At 42.6% G+C, this 15,173-nt stretch overlaps 1 protein-coding gene across 1 annotated transcript in view; it reads right to left on the bottom strand.

Moving 5' to 3' along the window:
• Positions 1–4,660: 4,660 nt before the first annotated feature.
• Positions 4,661–15,173, bottom strand: part of LOC129822742 (CYFIP-related Rac1 interactor B-like) — a 63,244-nt gene continuing 52,731 nt past the window's right edge. The window contains exons 7-12 of the mRNA XM_055881114.1: positions 13,714–13,791; positions 11,483–11,599; positions 11,256–11,335; positions 6,269–6,395; positions 6,094–6,164; positions 4,661–5,447 (exon numbers count right to left, since the gene is read on the bottom strand). Coding sequence (XP_055737089.1) covers positions 5,378–5,447; positions 6,094–6,164; positions 6,269–6,395; positions 11,256–11,335; positions 11,483–11,599; positions 13,714–13,791 — 543 coding nt within the window. The 3' untranslated portion in view covers positions 4,661–5,377. The remainder of the gene's footprint in view (positions 5,448–6,093; positions 6,165–6,268; positions 6,396–11,255; positions 11,336–11,482; positions 11,600–13,713; positions 13,792–15,173) is intronic.

Here is a 15,173-nt window from a genome sequence, read left to right as displayed (position 1 = left end):
TTTGATACAGTTGCATGGCCGGGCAAAGGCTACACATTCCATTTTCACTAGACATCCTAGACTTTCTCTCTCTCCTTTTGATTTTCTCCTTCCCTCAAGGACATCCAAAACATGTAAGACCTCACCCAACACCAACCTGCTCTCCCTCTCGCTCCCTTCTTTATTCCTTTCCTTGCCCTTCCTCCTTCTCTCCCCTCTTCCCGTCTCTGCCAGTGCAGTGATACTGCAGAGCTGAGGGACACACCCATCAACATGCTCTCCTCCTCTCTCTCTCTCTCTCTCTCTCTCTCTCTCTCTCTCTCTCTCTCTCTCTCTCTCTCTCTCTCTCTCTCTCTCTCTCTCTCTCTCTCTCTCTCTCTCTCTCTCTCTCTCTCTCTCTCTCTCTCTCTCTCTCTCTCTCTCTCTCTCTCTCTCTCTCTCTCTCTCTCTCTCTCTCTCTCTCTCTCTCTCTCTCTATCTCTCTCTCTCTCTCTCTCTCTCTCTCTCTCTCTCTCTCTCTCTCTCTCTCTCTGTCTATCCCTCTCTCTCTGACCCTGAATGTTTCTCTAACATACTGCAGATAATACTGCAGTGCCCACCCAAGGACTAGCCCCCTCTCTCACTCTCTCTTTCTCTCTCCGGCATTGTCATATAAAAGAGAAGCCAGTTTGGAAGAATTTCAGTGTTTCTACTGTTAGGGTCTTCACATTGTTTTTGCGAGAATGTGAGGAAAAAAAGTGAATGTACAGGGAGGATCCCAAAAGAAGTGAGCAATATCACTGGAATGCCCTCTACAAGGAGAGGGAGGTATACTGATCATTCTCTCAATGTTTTTAGAATGACCCATCAGGAAGAGAGGATTATTAAACGGGAAAGCCAATGAGTCAAACATGGTGACACATTCTGTGAATGAATGGGCGGACATGGAATTTATTTGATATCCTGTTGATGTTTTCACGGAGAGAAGTAGAGAGCTTGGGTCTACAAGGATCATGCAAAAACATGATTCTGAGATTATTGGCTTCAAAGTTCCAAACCCTCATTGGTTTGAATGGTGTCAGCGATTTTTTAAAATCTTGTATTCCTTTGAACTGAACATAAATTGTGGGTATATATAGAGTACTATATAGGTAGAGAACATTGAACAGAACAAGGCTACTGTATGTCAATAACTCAATTTTGACAAGAATGCAGTGCCGTGAAAGGGAAATCCAATTTTAACGTTCAAGAATCAAGCATATGAAACCGTTTGTTTATGGCCTCAAATCTCGACTCTCTCTATCTCTCTGACCCTAAATGTTTCTCTAACATACTGCAGATAATACCGCAGTGCCCACCCAAGGACTAGCCCCCTCTCTCACTTACTCTCCCTCTCTCTCTGGCCAATGTCATATTAAAGAAAAAGCCAGTTTGGAAGAATTTCAGTGTTTCTACTGTTAGGGTCTTCACATTGTTTATGAGAGAATGAGAGGAAAAAAAGTGAATTTAGAGGGAGGATCCCAAAAGAAGAGAGCAATGTCACTGGAATGCCCTCTACAAGGAGAGGGAAGTACACCACAGATGTTCCATTATATTGACCAGATACTCCATTGGCCACTGAAAAGAAATGTCTTAAAAAATGGAAGGCAGTCAGGAGGAGGCAAGATCTAGTGGGACCATTCTAGCCAATGTGAGAGCAGATACACGTGTGAATAACCTCAATAGTTATCCAGATCCTTGGGGCATCACTACCCTCCATTGAAGTTGAAATGTAATGGTTAAGGTACTGTAATGGCTAAGGTACCGGTTAAGGTTAGGGTTTAGAGTATGGAAGTCCCAAGAACAGCACTAATAGGCACAACTTCTAAATAAAGTTGCCAGGTTGTCACGTGTCCAAATTATATCAGTACACTAGTAATAACCTAAGCATTACGCAACTTCTATAATAAAATAAACCTCATGTAGCAAATAAGCCATTCCATTTTTAGTTGACAAATTTCGACACTCTCATTGACCTCCATACAAAAACTTCTCTCTTGGTGAGGCATTTTTTTTTTTTTAAATACGCCACCTGTTGCAGAGTTATCCCTCTCGCTTGGCCTCTTCCTCTCTGGGTGTACTGATCATTCGGTTTCCACTAGATAACACAGCCACAAAGTCAGATTCCGCAGCCAGAAATGGTCTTTTTGGTCTTAATTGAAGGTTAGGTTTAGGCATAAGGTTAGCAGTGGGGTTGAGGTTAGGTTTAAAATCAGATTTTAATTCGAGAAATTGTAGAAATGGGCGTAATTTAGCCGTAATTATGACTTTGTGACTGTGTTAACTAGTGACGACTTGATCATTCTCCCCATGTTTTTAGATTGACCCATATGAGGAAAGGATTATAAAACGGGAAAGCCAATGAGTCAAACATGGTGACACATTCTGTGATTGAATGGGCGGACATGGAATTTATTTGATATCCTGTTAATATTTTCAAGGAAAGAAGTAGAGCTTGGGACTACAAGGTTCTATCTGTAAAAACATGATTCTGAGATAATTGGCTTTAAAGTTGAATGGTGTCAGCAATTTGATCTTGTATTCTTTTGAACTTAACATGAACTTGGGATATGTAGAGTACATAGAGGTAGAGAACATTGAACAGAACAAGGTTATGTCGATAATTCAAATTTGGTCAAACAACAAAAAGAGCAGACACAATTAGAACTGTCAACGTTGAACCAAGTGCCATCAAACATGATATTAAACCATTTGTTCTGGCCTCAAATCACTACTTCTTTGCTGTTTTCTCATCAGTGTCCTTCAAAAAATACATGAAGAAATCAAAATGATGGCAAAAAAATATAAAATGGCTCCTTTATCTTGGAGCCAGACTCCTTAAAACCTGCATTAGCAATGTTTATGCAGCATCCTTCTTTAGACAACTGCACCTTGCGCCAACACATATTTTCAGAACTGGAAGCGTCGACCTGCTGTGAGTAAAATAATGTCACACTATGTCTTATTTATCAAGCGTCTCAAAGTATGAGTGCTGATCCAGGTTCAGGTCCCCCTATCCATGTAATCATATTCATTGTGATCTAAAAGGCCAAACTGATCCTAAATCAGCAATCCTACTCTTAGGCCCCTGGTCTAAATCAGTTAGCAAGAATGGCAACGACCAAACATTGCAGATGCCGAGGACCAGAGTTGCCCAACCATGCCTTATATTGAAGAAATGGTGACCTCTTCTGGCCCTGCCTCCCATGTGTTGTGTGTAGATAGAGTAACTGGTGGGGGCTAATACACCTTTGACTGACTCATCTGTTGTTTCCCTAGCAGTTTATTGCCGTTCCATTAAACTGGAACCTCCATAAACAAATTAATGTTATTCTTTTCAGCAAGTTTTTTTGGTGAGTCAAACGTCCCGTAATGTACACTACATGACCAAAAGTATGTGGACACCAGCTCATCGAAAATCTCATTCCAAAATCATGGTCATTAAAATGGAGTTGGTCCCCACTTTGCTGCTATAACAGCCTTGATTCTTTGGGGAAGGCTTTCCACTAGATGTTGGAACAATGCTGCGGGGACTTGCTTCCATTCAGCCACAAGAGCATTAGTGAGGTCGGGCACTGATGTTGGGCAATTAAACCTGACTCGCCAATTCATCCCAAAGGTGTTCGATGGGGTTCAGGTCAGGGCTCTGTGTAGGCCAGTCAAGTTCTTCCACACCGGTCTCGACAAACCATTTCTGTATTGACCTCGCATGCTGAAACAGGAAAGGGCCTTCCCCAAACTTTTGCCACAAAGTTGGAAGCACAGAATCATCTAGAATGTCATTGTATGCTGTGGCGTTAAGAGTTCCCTTCACTGGAACTAAGGGGCCTAGCCCGTACCATAGAAAACAGGCCCAGACAATTATTCCTCATCTACCAAACTTTATAGTTGGCACTATGCATTGGGGTAGGTAGTGTTCTCCTGGCATCCGCCAAACCCAGATTCGTCCGTCGTACTGCCAGATGGTGAAGCGTGATTCATCACCCCAGAGAACGCGTTTCCACTGCTAAAGAGTCCATTGGCGGCGAGCTTTACACCACTCCAGCCGACACTTGGCATTGCGCATGGTGATCTTAGGCTTGTGTGCGGCTGCTTGCCATGGAAACCCATTTCATGAAGTTCCTGACAAACAATTATTGTGCTGACGTTGCTTCCAGAGGCAGTTTGAAACTCGGTAGTAAGTGTTGCAACCAAGGACAGACGATTTTTATGTACTATGTGCTTCAGCACTTGGCGGTCCCATTCTGTGAGCTTGTGTGGCCTACCACTTTGTGGCTGTGCCATTGTTGCCCCTCGACATTTCCATTTCACAATAACAGCACTTACAGTTGACCTGGGCAGCTCTAGCAGGGCATACATTTGACGATCTGACTTCTTAAAAAGGTGGCCTTCTATGACGGTGCCACGTTTAAAGTCACTTAGCTCTTCAGTAAGGCCATTCTACTGACAATGTTTGTCTATGGAGATTGCATTGCTGTGTACTCAAATGTATATACCTGTCAGCAACGGGTGTGGCTGAAATAGCCGAATCCATTAATTTGAAGGAGTGTCCACATACTTTTGTATATATAGTGTATTTCGTTGTGTAGAAAATGTTTTTCTTGCTCTAGCTAAGTTTGACTACATGGTGTTTTCTAGAAAATATGCAGGGTAAGCACAGAGAGTCATTTGTAGAAAACAAGAGTTCTCTGTTTATTTTTCCCAGCGGCAACATACTGTCAACAACAGTACAGACTCACAACTTTAAAAATGATTTGCACACATCTCAGTTTGAAATGTTCAAGGAAAAATACAACACAACTATGAAAAATGGCATACACTCAAAACCTATAAAAAAATATAAAACATTAACAGTACAAACTTTTTAATCGTCTTAATTCCGACAAGTACCATTCAGAGAACAGAACATTGAACACAACTGAGCAAACAAATAAAACTTGAACCATACTTTTTTTAAATAGAACAAATACGTCATTTCGTCATGCAGAAGATGTAACATTAAATAATAAATCAAACAAAAAATAATATATATTTATCTATATAGCTCTCTTTTTAAAATGTTCAAGTCAAAGCACTCCCATCTCTTACACAGGGAAAAACTCAAATAATTTTTAAAAAAACAACAGAACCCACAATGCTTTCATAGCTGCCATCTTGTTGTATGGCCTTTATCGAAAACATTTAAATCTCAGCAACATCTTTTTGGCACATAAAATACGTGCATAATGGCAGTAGCATTTTGCATTATAAAAAGTGCAGCTCTTTCTCCATTTAAAATAAAATAAAACACAACATTCTGTGCACCGACGGCGTTGGGGAGAGAGCATCGACGTCTCCCGAAACCGGGCGTGAGGCGAGCGGTTGTACCAGAGTTTCAGTCCTACTGCTGCTGCAGCATGCTCTTGATGGTCTTGTTGGTCGATTCGTCATTCAAATGCTTGGTTGTGTACCTGCAAGAGACAGATGAATAGACAGACCAGACAGAGCGATCAGTGCCAGGATCTGTGAACGTAACACGACTGCTCTTGCAGAGTGTGAGAGAAAGCCTTGATGACAGTATCACAGCTTTGAACTCAGAGACAGATGTGCAATCCCAGAAAGACAGAAAGAAAGAGAAGAGAGGGCTGGAGGCGGGAGGCTTTGACCCTGGAGTGACCTCACGTGACTGGAAGAGAGTGACTGAGCGTGCCCGAAGGACCTGATGATGTGATGTGCAGATGTGTGCGCGGTTAACACGGAAATGGCCGTGTCAGCCGCGAACAGCTGCGAGAGCGTGAGCCACTTAGGTTTAAGAAGAGAGCAGGGCGCCGGGGCTCAAAGAAATGTAATCCTCTCTGATCTTCAATAATCTAAAACTGTGGGATTCCACATTTAACACAAACACTAAACAACACATTATTTTAATACCTCTTAACGTGTTGGGGGAAAAAACGGAATAATGAAGGAAAAGTGGCAAAATATGGCTGTATTTTATTTCACAGTAAGTATGCTACTGTCTGTTAAAGTGTGAGAAGAAAAAGGTTGCAATAGTATTATGTAAAATATATTCTCTGTTAAAGAAAAGCATTGTTCAGCTATATACAAGGTGGGCCTTACCTGAGAGCGTTTAAAAGGCCTTCTACGCTGTTGGGCGGTTGATCTCGGAGGACCTTGATGCACCCTTTCATCTGTGAAGCAGAAAACACCATGTTGAGATTAATCAGTGTTGTGTGTGTGCTTGTGTGTGGCCAATCCTGGGAGCCTTGCTGACATAGCTCCACCCTGCACTCACATCAATCTTGGAAGACTTGAAGAAGGCTCCGACAGGATGCACATAGTCATAGAGGATGATGACGCCAACCATGACGCGCAGGCAGAACGAAACCGTCTCCTCACTGGTGAAGCGGCTACGGTACTCCCTGGAAACACAGAAAGGAAATGAGATTGCTGATCACGGATAAAGTTTCCCCTGTCCATATAATAGGGTGTCCAATCAAAAACGCATCTTTTGACCAATGAGTAAAATAATATGTTCATATTTTATAGATACTCCTCTAAGAAAACCAATGGTCCAAACCTCATGTCTCTATCATAATCCGTTCAAAGTTATTTGAGTTTTTACCCTTGTAGGATATCCAAAATCAGGGTGACTAAATCAATGGAGGCCAGAGAAAAAAAGTGGTCAAAAATCAGGAAAATCATGTCAGTTACACTGGGTGTTCTGCGAGAATTAAGGTTAACTGAGGACATAAAATAATATAAAAGGTAAGATAGATATCGATTTTGAGACATGACATGTAGTATTTTCATATTTTATTATACGCTTTTCATATTAATGCAAAATTCCTGTTCTTTTTTGAAGATTTCTCACAAAAACAAGCGTATCTCTGTGAAATGTCAATGGAGCACTGAGCGTCCCTCAAGCTTTTCACTTTCAAAGCTTTTTACAGTAAATTAATTTTGTGTCATGTTCATTTCGCTATTTGCAACCCACGAAAACAACTTTGCAGATGACCACCACAACATGTAAAATCCTAAAAGTTGCTGCTCAGAGCTCTGTGATTATTATCGGATGTATTAGGTTATGAAATCCAACCTTTTAGATATAATGTTAATGATATGTTAGAGAAAGACACCGCTGAACAATTCAAAACACGAAGAATCATATTTGTCTAAGTAACATTTATTTTCTAACATAAAGATGTGAAATTTCATCCCCAAAGTACATTTTTCACCCGCTCTGTGCAGAGTGGACGGACACCCCACACCAGGGTTCCCCAACTGGCGGGTCATTTTATTTGGCCCCTTAGGTTTTTTGTGGGTCATACAATATTGTAAAAACATAAGCAAATCAGCTTGAATCAGGGGTTGGAACCGGTTCAGGGAACAGAACCGAAAACCGAAAAGAACAACATTTAACATTCTGTTAAAATGTAATATATTTCAAGTTAAACTGTAGTTAGTTTGTATCCCGTTTGGTGAATAATTACTGTATTAATGGAGTTTGGACCAAAAAAACTGTATACAGTGCCATGCAAAAGTATTCAACCCATTGACGTTTTTCCTATTTTGTTGCATTACAACCTGTAAATGGATTTTTATTTGGACTTCATGTAATGTAACAAAATAGTCTAAATTGGTGAAGTGAAATGAAAAAAATTACTTATTTCAAAAAATATATAAATTGAACAGTGGTGCATGCAGATGTAGTCACCCCCTTAAGCTCCGAAATAAGATCTGGTGCAACAAATTACCTTCAGACGTCACATAACTAGTTAAATAAAGTCCAACTGTGTGCAATCTAAGTGTGACATGATCTGTCACCTGATCTTAGTAGTTATACACCTGTTCTGAAAGGCCCCAGAGTCTGCAACACCACTAAGCAAGGGGCACCACTAAGCAAGCGGGCACCATGAAGACCAAGGAGCTCTCCAAACAGGTCAAGGACAAAGTTGTGGAGAAGTACCAGAAAGTACCAGAGTGGCCAGAAAAAAATAAGCAAACACGTTTGGTGTTCGCCAAAAGGCATGTGGGAGACTTCCCAAACATATGGAAGAAGGTACTCTGGTCAGATGAGACTAAAATTGAGCTTTTTGGCCATCAAGGAAAACGCTATGTCTGGCGCAAACTCAACACCTCCCATCACCCCGAGAACACCATCCCCACAGTGAAGCATGGTGGTGGCAGCATCATGCTGTCAGGATGTTATTCATTGGCAGGGACTGGGAAACTGGTCAGAATTGAAGAAATGATGGATGGCGCTAAATACAGGGAAATTCTTGAGGGAAACCTGTTTCAGTCTTCCGGAGATTTGAGACTGGGACAGTGGTTCACCTTCCAGCAGAACAATGACACTAAGCATACTGCTAAAGCAACACTTGAGTGGTTTAAGGGGAAACATTTAAATGTCTTGGAATGGCCTTTCAAAGCCCAGACCTCAATCCAATTGAGAATCTGTGGTATGACTTAAAGATTGCTGTACACCAGAAGAAACCCATCCAACTTGAAGGAGCTGGAGCAATTTTGCCTTAAAGAATGGGCAAAAATCCCAGTGGCTAGATATGCCAAGCTTATAGAGACATACCCCAAGAGACTTGCAGCTGTAATTAATGCAAAAGGTGGCTCTACAAAGTGATGACCTTAGTGGGTGAATAGTTATGCACACTCAAGTTCTGTTTTTTTGTTTTCTATCTTGTTTGTTTCACAAAATATTTTGCATCTTCAAAGTGGTCGGCATGTTGTGTAAATCAAATGATACAAACCCCCCAAAAATCTATTTTAATTCCAGGTTGTAAGGCAACAAAATAGGAAAAATGCCAAGGAAGTGAATATTTTCACATGCCACTATATGCTAATTTGGAAAGGTTGACCTAATCAGAAAAGAGGAAATTGCCTAGGATCAAAGAGCAGGGTCAGGCCCAGGACAATGAAGATGGACGCGGTGTGATTCTGACATCGAGCTAAACAAAGAGAGGACCATGGACATTCCACAGGGGAGATTGAAAAAACTAATTGGGGTCATAAAATGTACAGCTGGGGAGGTGACAACTACAAGAGGGTGGTGACCAAAAGAAGGGAAGAGTATAAGATGTGTTGTGAACTTTCGAAATGTATGGACTCAGCTGACGGCATCCGTGGTAATAAACACTTAAAACTTCTCTTGACTTCTGGGTCTCAATTCCTTATTGTAAAGAGGTTGCAATACCAAATTTCTTTTTGACAATGGGAACCGGTTAATAATTTTATTTAATGTTACGGGAATAATTTTTTTCTACGAGGGGCTTTGATAGGCTCTTTGTTGCGTTTTTTGGTGGAACTGAAAAAAATGTCCGCAACATAAAATAACTTTATTAACCGGTTCCCATGCTTTGAAAAGAATGGTTCTGTTACAGAACAGTATGGATCCCTTTCCTTACATGTTCTGATTCTCTTCCGAAAAATGTTTTGTTCTTTTACGTTTGTTCCCTAAACCGGTTCCAACTCCTGGCTCCAAGTGATTTCAATTTTGGAAATCTGTTCCTGTTCCAAAGTATTACAACGCATAATAGAGAGATATAAACTCAGCAAAAAAAGAAACGTCCTCTCACTGTCAACTGCGTTTATTTTCAGCACACTTAACATATGTTCATACAAATATTTACACAACAAGATTCAACAACTGAGACATAAACTGAACAAGTTCCACAAACATGTGACTAACATGACTAACATGTGTGCCCACCAGCTGCATTAAGTACTGCAGTGCATCTCCTCCTCATGGACTGCACCAGATTTGCCAGTTCTTGCTGTGAGATGTTACCCCACTCTTCCACCAAGGCATCTGGAAGTTCCCGGACATTTCTGGGGGGATGGCCCTAGCCCTCACCCTCTGATTCAACAGGTCCCAGACGTGCTCAATGGGATTGAGATCCGGGCTCTTCGCCGGCCATGGCAGAACACTGACATTCTTGTCTTGCAGGAAATCACGCACAGAACGAGCAGTATGGCTGGTGGCACTGTCATGCTGGAGGGTCATGTCAGGATGAGCCTGCAGGAAAGGTACCACATGAGGGAGGAGGATGTCTTCCCTGTAACGCACAGCATTGAGATTGCCTGCAATGACAACAAGCGCAGTCCGATGATGCTGTGACACACCGCCCTAGACCATGATGGACCCTCCACCTCCAAATCGATCCAGAGTACAGGCCTCGGTGTAACGCTCATTCCTTAGACGATAAACGTGAATCCGACCATCACTCCTGGTGAGAAAAAACCACGACTCATCAGTGAAGAGCACTTTTTGCCAGTCCTGTCTGGTCCAGAGACGGTGGGTTTGTGCCCATAGGCGATGTTGTTGCCGGTGATGTCTGGTGAGGACCTGCCTTACAACAGGCCTACAAGCCCTCAGTCCAGCCTCTCTCAGCCTATTGCGGACAGTCTGAGTACTGATGGAGGGATTGTGCGTTCCTAGTGTAACTCGGGCAGTTGTTGCCATCCTGTATCTGTCCCGCAGGTGTGATGTTCGGATGTACCGATCCTGTGCAGGTGTTGTTACACGTGGTGTTCCACTGCGAGGATGATCAGCTGTCCGTCCTGTCTCCCTGTAGCGCTGTCGTAGGCATCTCACAGTACGGACATTGCAATTTATTGCCCTGGCCACATCTGCAGTCCTCTTGCCTCCTTGCAGCATGCCTAAGGAACGTTCACGCAGATGAGCAGGGACCCTGGACATCTTTCTTTTGGTGTTTTTCAGAGTCAGTAGAAAGGCCTCTTTAGTGTCCTAAGTTTTCATAACTATGACCTTAATTGCCTACCGTCTGTAAGCTGTTAGTGTCTTAACCGTTCCACAGGTGCATGTTTATTAATTGTTTATGGTTCATTGAACAAGCATGAGAAACAGTGTTTAAACCCTTTACAATGAAGATCTGTGAAGTTATTTGAATTTTTACGAATTATCTTTGAAAGACAGGGCCTTGAAAAAGAGTTTATGTGATCGTATACAAATGTAAGCAAGGTTTGAAATGATTATATTTTTGTTAAATATTATATTATAATTGAAATTCTTTGTAATTATGTTCCTGTCTCCTGACCATCCGCTCAATAAAAAATAAAAAAACGGCCTGTGGCTGAGTCTAGTTGATGATCCCTGCCCTACACCATTTTCCTTATGATCTTAAAGGCAAAACTGATCATAGATCAGCACTCCTCCTCTGAGAAACTAAGAATATGGGCCCAGATCCACAATTCTGCAGACATTGACATTGTCTTGATTTAGTGAGGAAGTGGATGGGATCACTTACGGCGTTTCCAACATGACTTTGCACACACTCGCCATCGTGCTTAAGCAGTCTGTCGTGTTCTCGATGGGCAAGTTCTTATTCTAGGCCAACAGAAAGAGAAACGGGAAGTTGTTTCCTACAGTAAACCACATTGTTGCATTGGTCACTTCAATTATTGATGGGCAATGTGTCAGATATTAAGGTTGTTAAGTAAGGAAGCTGTGAAACCACTTTCGATGGGATCCTACCTCCGAAACAAACTTTGTCGTGCCGTCGCTTAACGTCTTCAACATGGGCGTGGCATCGGCGTAGAACAGAGATATCCGATTGGCCAGCTCGTTGTTGACTTCATTCTCCCCCTCTGTCTGAAAAACCAAGGAACAGTTCATCAATGTTGTCACTTTACAAACATTGAATATTATGGAGAAAGTAGATGCTGGTAGAGAAATACTGTATATTCAGTAACGGTAAGGTGATGATTTTTCTGCCTTAAAGACTGAACCTTTATTCTCGAACGCGGAATAATATGAATAATCCTCTGGGACGGCAAGACATGTCACATGAAAAAAGTATCACAGTTGAATAAGAACTAATGTATTTTCCACCAGAACAGTGTTGTGTCTTTGTACAAAATGTCTGAGTGATTCCAGTAGACAGTGCCTGAACGCTGAGAATTAAGTAATGCTCCTCTGTACTGCTGGGCTGGAGAAAGTTTTCAGTGCCTGGCTATGGATAGACAGCGTCCCAAAGGGCACTCTATTCCCTACATAATGCACTTCTTTTGACCAGATCCCCATGGGCCCTGATCAAAAGTAGTGCACTTTATAGGAAATACGGTGTGTCATTTGAGACACAGTGACGGGCTCTAGCAGTGACAGGTTTGAACAGTCGGACCGTCTGGGGCCATTTGTTAATGGCAAATTCACGTAGGGGGAATAAAGCTACAGATACACGTAGTGAACAAAAATATAAATGCAAGATGCAACAATTTAAAACGATTTTACGAAGTTACAGTTATGGATTTCACATGAATGGGCAGGGACGCAGACAAATCAGGAGTTTTACCCCACGAAAGGGCTTTATTACAGAAAGAAATACTCCTTGTCCGGATGAGGTCCTGGTCTGGCATGGATACACTTGGTCTGGTTGTGAGGCTGGTTGGACAAATTCTCTAAAACAACGTTGGAGGTGGATTATGGTAGAGAAATGAACATTAAATTCTCTGGCAACAGCTCTGGTGGACATTCCGCAGTCAGCATGACAATTGCACATTCCCTCATGTTGAGACATCTGTCATTGTGTTGTGTGACAAAACTTCACATTTTAGAGTGGCCTTTTACAGTCCCCAGCACAAGGTGCACCTGTGTAATGATCATGCTGTTTAATCTTCTTCTTGATATGCCACACCTGTCAGTTGGATGGATTATCTTGGCAAAAGAGAAATGCTCACTAACAGGGATGTAAAACACATGTGTGCACAACATTTGATAGAAATAAGCTTTTTGTGCATATGGAACATTTCTGAGATATTTTATTTCAGCTCATGAAACATGGGACCAACACTTTACATGTTGCATTTCCATTTTTGTTCAGTATAGATAAAAACCCAGGTGCGCGTCTCGAGAACACGGGCAGATTGCGTTTACTTTATTCACTAAAGAACTACTGAAAAAAATGCAGATCTTTCTCAGATGTCCTTGGTCCTATTGAAAATGGTATACTTGCTGTCATTTTGAAGTGTGGCTGTGCGGAGATAGGAGGCTGAATTGTTCTTTAGACACTTGCCGTGCTAATATATCTCGTTTAAATGATACAGCATTTCTAAAAGATTCAAATATCAGGGGACAAAATACTGACCCCTGAGGTACATGGGGTTTAGAGATGATACAACTAACTTGTACTGCCTTTAAATGTATTTATGATAGACTTAGTGCAAGATCTACTCATGAAATAGTTATCATATAGCCCATAATGACCCTATATAGCCTGTAATGTTAATGCAGGATGAACACTTGGCCCCCTGAGCTTGATGAAGCGGGAAGAGGACTGGGGCACCGGGTCTTTCTGGGTGGTTTCCCTTATCACCAGTGTATCCCAGAGGCTCTGTGGTGCAGACCCCAAACTGTTCTCAGATCATGCTCAAACTGTTCCACTGAGGCCTGTGAGTCCCAGAGGGACTGAGGACATGCAACGGATCTCAGATCATGTATATGGTGCATGTCGCTCCGCTCCGACCCCTGTGCTCTAAGTGAACACCTCAAACTCCCTTTGAGTCCCCAGTGGCTCAAGTAAACTATTTTCGGACGACTGGCATACGCACAAAGGCTGACATATTGTGCGTTTGTTGACGGACAATCATCTTCGTTGTCCAAAAACCGCTGACTTAATCCGTAATTATCGGACACAAAATATCTGTGCCCGTAGCCTCAGGGGGAAAGAACCATCAGCCCCTCAGATTAGATTTCAGTAGTCAGCTCACCGGTGTATTGTTGATCCGCATGCGGCTCAAAGTTCTCCTGTAATAGCTGAAGTCATTCTGGATGGCAGGGTTAGTCATCTGCAACACATGGATTAACATGTACATTACAAACAGAAAACTCTCAGGACTCTGTATGTGTGTGTGTGTGTGTGTGTTTCTGAAGTTAGAACAGCACCCAGCATGCGGCAGCAGATGTCCAGCTCTCTGAAATACTCCATCATGACAGGATGTTTTAGCAAACAAGGCAGATACATTGCTAGGGACGGAGATGGAATGAAAAGGACATCGATAGGATTGAATCTTCTATTTATGTATATCCCTTCATATTTCCTCGCTTGTCCTTTATAATAGGACACATTTATTTTCAACTGTCAATGAATGAAATACTTGTTAGTTCCCTTTAGCAGTGCAGCAGTGGCTCAGTCTGTTTGGAAGTATGAAAGAAGTGTCAACAACACTAAGGATGATGAGAGGCTACTAGAGACGCTCTTGTTATACAGATAGTGGAGGTTTGTGGTTACAATACAGACATGAGACAGTGCGCTCCTTACTACTGGGACCACCAGACAAAGGGAGGTTAGCGGTCAGAGGTCACAGGTCAGGCCATGAGGTGACACTCTGATTTAGGGGGGAGGGAAGGGGTAGCTTGCACCCCTATGTGATTAGCTATAGAACATCGGTGACATTGTGATTTGGCAACACAACCTCAAATCTTACTTTGTCGAGTAGGCACACTCCATTTTAAATCTCTAGAAGCAATCGACGCAAACAAAGAAGCGCGGCTGCCCTGCTTCCTTCCACAAAGACGATCATTAGACCTTGCCTTGAGTGGAGCTTACCTTTAATAAACCCCTGGCCAATCAGTGGGCCCCGTTCAGCACGTCAACCTCCTGCTCCTCCAATGTGCTGAGACGCCTCCCAAATTACCCCTAGCAACACGCTATTAACCCTGGCCAGCACGAGAAGCAGGGTAATCCCACCACAATAGATTGGTACCTAGTGCTAGTGGCTAGTGCCAGACCAGCCCATTTCACCAGTGAGTGGCTTTAAAAACACGACAGGCGGGTAGGCGTTCTAACTAGGTCAATGCCTGTCATCGGCGTATGGGGATTGAAAAATGTATGAATGGTGCCTGGCATGACACCTTGCACCCCCTTACTTTCACGCTTTTTTAGTGCTCATGCAGGGTATGGGGGTACCAGGCAGGAGGGCTAGTTAATTGGGGTTTCGTGACGGAGTGCCTGGGGGTGTCAGGATGCTAGTTTGAGTAGGAGGGTGTGTGTGTGTGTGTGTGTGTGTGTGTGTGTGTGTGTGTGTGTGTGTGTGTGTGTGTGTGTGTGTGTGTGTGTGTGTGTGTGTGTACACATTTCGCTCTGACGCCTTGCGAGCTGGATGAAAACTCATTTGATTATATCTGACGTCCGTATATTAAGGACTCCCTGGCACATTTGCTAGACTAC

This window comes from Salvelinus fontinalis, chromosome 25, assembly GCF_029448725.1.
Source record: "Salvelinus fontinalis isolate EN_2023a chromosome 25, ASM2944872v1, whole genome shotgun sequence".
Taxonomy (NCBI): domain Eukaryota; kingdom Metazoa; phylum Chordata; class Actinopteri; order Salmoniformes; family Salmonidae; genus Salvelinus; species Salvelinus fontinalis.
This window is presented reverse-complemented; position numbering and strand designations above follow the sequence as displayed.